General features: G+C 55.8%; 1 protein-coding gene across 1 annotated transcript; it reads left to right on the top strand.

The window, feature by feature from the left end:
* Positions 1 to 310: 310 nt before the first annotated feature.
* On the top strand, positions 311 to 3,211 carry ACTL8 (actin-like 8). Its single transcript, XM_012662552.1, has 2 exons — positions 311 to 658; positions 2,459 to 3,211. Exons 1-2 carry the CDS (start codon positions 311 to 313, stop codon positions 3,209 to 3,211), a joined length of 1,101 nt encoding a protein of 366 aa, XP_012518006.1.
* Positions 3,212 to 5,301: the final 2,090 nt, after the last annotated feature.

Here is a 5,301-nt window from a genome sequence, read left to right as displayed (position 1 = left end):
GGGCAGGAGGGGTGGGCAGGGATTCCTGGACATGGCCCGTTAGGTGAGCCTTGTGGTATGATCGGGAATTTGGGATGGGGAAGACGTTCCAGGCGCAGGTGACAGCTTATGCCAAGGCTTGGGAGGGGTGATGGACACGCTTCAGGAGGGGGCTGAGATCTGACTCTAGGGTGGAGGGTGGGTAGCGGCTCATGGCGGCCTAGACGGGGTTCACAAATAACCCCTCTGCCTTCCCTCCACAGTTTGCCCTGCTTTGCCGGGCGTCCTTGGGGACCCGCGTCTAGAAGACATCTCCGCCTCTGCCTCCACCATGGACTCAAGAACCATCATCATCGACCATGGCTCTGGCTTTCTGAAGGCCGGCCTGTCCGGCTGGAACGAGCCCCAGTTGATCGTCCCGAGCATCGTGAACTACATTCCGTGCAGGGAGAACCCCGGCCCCAGCTATGCCCGGAGGCGCGTGGGCCTGGGCATCGACTTTCGCCACCCCGACACCTTTAGCTACCCCATACAGCGAGGCCGCATCCTCAACTGGGAAGGCGTGGAGCACATCTGGTCGTTTGTGATGGAGAAGCACCGACGGGAGCATAAGGACTGTGCCGTGATGATCACGGAGTCCCCCCGGAGGGAGCCAGTGGACCGGCAGAAGACACTGGAGGTGAGTCCTTCTGGGGGCCGCCCCCACCGGGAAGGGGGTGTCCGGGCGTGATTGGGCACCGGGAAGTCTGCCTTTTCAATAATTTGCCCCACAAATATTTCCTGAGTACCCATGCATGTCCAGCACGGTGCTGGGCGCAAGGAGCTCGTGCAGTTTTCCCTGAGGACAGAGAACAGCAACCACGGTGGTGGAAAGGGAGCTACCGGCAGGACACGGCGGCTGTGTGCTCACGGATTCCGCACGTGATCATAGATCCTGTTCCGGCCCTCAGACTTGACCGTGAAGAGGTTAACAAATAATTGCAGATAGTGACCAGTTCTAGAAACAAAATGACATGGGGTGATGGCGAACTGGTGGGGAGAGGGGAGCCTGTTGGAAGAGGGTTATCAGGGAGGGCTTCTCTGAGGAGGTGATTTCAGCCATTGAGGCTGGAGCCCAGTAGGAGGCGTGGCAAGAGGCCAGTAGGATGGTGAGGTCGGCAGGAGCCAGACTTGAAGGCCCGGTGAGCTGTGGGGAGTGCTTTGGTTCTACTCTAAATCAAGGGTTGGCAAGCTACAGCCAGTGAGCCACATGTGGCCCACCACCTGTTTTTGTAAATAAAGTTTTATTGAAACATAACCACGCCATTCATTTACATATTGTCCGTGGCTACTTTCACACTACAACAGCAGAGTTGAGTAGTTGTAACAGAGACTGTATGGCCTGTGAAGTCTAAAATATTTATTATTGTAGGTTTGCTAGATACAATATGTGATGACTAGTTAGATTCAAATTTTAGATAAACAGCACATCGTGTCTTAGTATAAGTATGTCCCCAGTATGCATGGGGCGTGCTTACACTAAAACGTGATTCGTTGTTTATCTGAAATTCAGATTTAACTGGGCATCCTATGCTTTTATTTGCTGAATTTGGCAGCCCTCACCGCCTAGCCCTGAACAGAAAACGCTTGCCGACCGCCGCCCTGAGTACACGGGCGGCTGCTGGGGCGTTTCGCCAGGGGAGTCGCCGCCGATGTTCTGTTTGAAAACCGGCACTATCGCTGCTGTTTGGGAAGTGGCTGGTGGGGGGACAATATTCTGAGAGCAGGAATGCAGGGAGCTTTCTCCCACTGAGGGGACAAGAGGGGCCTGAAGGGGCACGTGAGTGGCAAAGGTCGCAGAGGGCTGGGCTGCTCCCGCCTTTCTGCATCGGTGGGGTCAGAACCCTAGGGGGGCAGAAGAGCTGGGGAATGGGGGAGGGGCTCCGTAAAGATCTGGGGGTGATGGGCAGGGGGAGAAAATCCGCCCAGGGACTTTGCCAAACGCTGAATCTCGGAATTCCAGCTTTGTAGTGGTGTTTGGAAAGTTTTTATTATAAAAATTAATAAGGCTTTGCCTACTAGGCCGTCAGCACATTTTTCTTCCTATCTGCGCTTTTCGGAGGTGGTGGTGAATGTGCAGCACTTGTTTCTTTTCTAATCTGTTTTTTCTTCTTCTCACAAGGCAGTTTCAGGCTGCCAGCGTGACCCTCGGCCGTGCAGGTGCTCGCAGAGCCCGGTGCCCCAGCGCGAGGCTCTTCCCGCCACTCCACCAAAGCAGTCTCCCGAAAGGCCACTGCTGGACGAGCTCCTGAGGGCAAATCCAGCGCCTTTTCTAACCCTCCAGAGCTCCTTCCTTATCCCCGCTGCATAAGCTCCCCGGGCTCCAGGCCCGATGTCCCGGGGGCAGCTGAGAGCCCCCTGAGGATGTGGGTCTGTGCTGAGCTCCAGTTTGAGAGCTGAGCGGTTCCAGGAGAACCGAGCGCCTTCTCCCTTTTCGCAGATCATGTTCGAGTTGCTGGAGGTGCCCTCCATCCTCCTGGCCGACCAGCTGGAGATGTCCCTGTATGCCTCCGGCCTGCTGACCGGCGTGGTGCTCGATTCTGGCTACGGCTTGACCCGCGTGCAGCCTTTCCACCTGGGCCGCCCGCTGCCCGCCTGCGACAAGACGCTGGAGTTCGCCGGCCAGGACCTGTCCGCCTACCTCTTCAAGAGCCTCTTCAAGGAAGATTGCAACAGGCACAACCTGTTCCAGCTGGAAACGGTCACCACGACTCAGATGAACAAGTGCTACGTGCCACAGAATCTGGGGGAGGCCCTGGACTTCCGTCAGAGCCTGCCGAGCGGCTCGGATGCGAGCAATGTCTACCTGCTCCCAGACGGCACCCCCATGGAGCTGGCCCCCCTGGAGCGGCTGGCGCCCGAGGCCTTCTTCAGCCCTCAGGTGTTCGACCTGCCAGGGCCCAGCATCCCGCAGGCTGTCATAGACTCCATCAAATCCTGCGAGACCTCGCTGCACCCGCTGCTCTTATCCAACCTGGTAGCCTGCGGGGGCAACACCCTCTACCCCGGCTTCACAAACCGTCTGTACCAGGAGCTGATCGCGGATCATTTCTCCTCCATCAAGGTCGCGGTTTGGGCGAGTTCCAATAGAAACTTCAGCGTCTGGCTGGGAGCGTCCGTTTTGGCTCACCTGTCCACGTACAGGTCTGAGTGGGTGACCAGGGAGGAATATGATGAGAGTTTAAGGCTGTGACCTGCCAGCCCCCTCCTGGGAACGCACTTGGGTGGATGAATTTCAGCAAAGTGCTCTGGGCAGGGGTGGAATGGAGAGGAGTGGAGTTAGCTGGCTTTGGAATCTGAGGTCTGGAGGGATTTTTTTAGCTTTTTAGATTTTACCTTTTTTCAAGAGTGGGATCCAACCCAAGGGAAGATGGGATGTCATCCCTGGACACCCTGCAGGGAACAGTTTTTCCAGGGTGGTCTGTCACCGGGGTGGGAGTGGCCATCTGCCATCTCCATGCCTGACGGCCACTTATTTTTCCCTGGCATCTCCCTTGCATTGTCCCATTCTTCTTGATCAAGTAGGTTTTAACTGGGGTAACCCCTCTGCTAAGAGCCCCAATTAGTTTTGACCGGGGCACAGGGAGGGTGGGGATGGGAGAGCTGAGGGCTCCAGTCCTACGGGCCCTTTCCGGCCAGGGGCCGTTGCTGCCAGGAGCCTGGAAAACCCTTTCCACCTGGCCAGAGCCTTGTTTTACATATGCAAATAAACAACTTGTTTGGAACCAGTGCTGGCTCCTGTGATGGCCGGGCAGGGTGGGCAGCCCCCTGGGGAGACAGACCGGGCAGGGTGAGCGTGAGAGAGTCAGGGCGGGGGCCTGGGAACAGCGGCTGCCACCGAGCAGAACAGACAGGGGCCTGGACTCCCTGCTCTCCGCTGCCACATCCTCTCCATTCACATCACATGACCCACATTCTGTTTACAGTCTGAGTCCTTACTCGACGGACATGTAGCCAGTGAACATGCGAGCACTTGCTTTTGCTGTGTTGCAGGCACTGTGCTGGGTACTGGGGACTTTGAGGTAGGAAGATACACGAGGCTCCTGTTTTTAAGATTCCAGTCTATTATGGGGTCTACTGTAGACAATGAATAAGTAACATACTTCAGACGATGAAGAATGAAATGGCTCGAAGGTGACAAGGTAACGTGGTCTGGGGGTGGAGGGGTGGCTCCTCTCGATGGGGCGGCCTGAGACGGAGATCGCTGGGCGCCGTCCGTAACTGCGTCCTCTCCTGCCACGGCGCACCGTGAGGCTGCGCTTCCGAGTCCGGCGGTCAGGTGGGGCCACGTGGCTGAGTTCCGGCGACGCAGTGTGTGCTGGACCCTTAAAGCACCCCGCACAGCCTGTGCCATGGGGAGGGCCCAGCGGAGGAGCCAGAAGCCTTAGGGGGCGCAGAGCTGCGGAGGGAAAGAGCCTGAATGAGTGAGCGGAACAGAAACTCCTCCCCGACCCGCCCAACCCCACCAGCCTGCACGAGCCTGGACTCGAGGAAGAATCTACTGTGTTCGGGGCTGTTTGTCACAGCAGCTGCTTTGGTTCTGACTAATACAGAGAAAGGGGCCATAACTTACCATTTATTTAACACATTTTTTTAAGCGGCACAAGTGGAATTTGAGCCCTGTCTGGGCTTACAGCCACTGTGTTAGCCAGCTGTTTCTGAAAGGGGTTCTTGGCTCCCTCATGCTAAGAGCTGGAGTGACGTGTAGCATGTGGACACTGAAGCCCAGTGAACACGGATGTCTCGGGGCAGGTGGAGGAATTTGGAGGGCAGAGTCCAGCTCACCTCGTCTTTGAACACACGAACCATATTCTCTTAGCCACAACTTTACCCCCAGACTTGGCCCATCAGCAGTCCCCAGGGAAAGGAGTCAGGGATTGGAACAGTGACTTTTTTGTAGAACAGCTCAGAACCAGCCTGGTGCAGGGCAGACTTGAAGTCAGATTCAGTTACAGGCTGGCCCTAGCATTAGCTATGCTGCTTTAGGCAAGTTGTTTAACCTCTCTAAACAGGTGTGAAATAGGGACCAATACCTCCTCCTCTCAGAGATTGGGGGTTGAGGATGAGGTAAGATAAGGGATGAAAACACCCCTTAAACTATGAAGTGCTATTGAAATACGAGATGTGACTTCAGTTGTATAATTTGATATCACTCTCCTATTAATCAGGAGTGTTAACGGCAGCTACCATCACCTTGCCAGGCATGGTGGTGAGAGCTTTTCACATGGAGTCACATCTAATCCTCACATGCATACTGTGAAGTGAGTGATATTTACCCCCTTT

This window comes from Propithecus coquereli, unplaced genomic scaffold, assembly GCF_000956105.1.
Source record: "Propithecus coquereli isolate 6110/MARCELLA unplaced genomic scaffold, Pcoq_1.0 Scaffold77, whole genome shotgun sequence".
NCBI lineage: Eukaryota > Metazoa > Chordata > Mammalia > Primates > Indriidae > Propithecus > Propithecus coquereli.
The sequence above is the reverse complement of the archived record's forward strand: the minus strand, read 5'-3'. Positions and strand labels throughout refer to the sequence as shown.

Bases quoted from the DNA above. Each gene is read 5' to 3' on its own strand.
- ACTL8 (XM_012662552.1), top strand. From the start codon at position 311: ATGGACTCAAGAACCATCATCATCGACCATGGCTCTGGCTTTCTGAAG. The intron at 659-2,458 runs GTGAGTCCTTCT...CCCTTTTCGCAG, and splicing joins ACCGGCAGAAGACACTGGAG to ATCATGTTCGAGTTGCTGGA.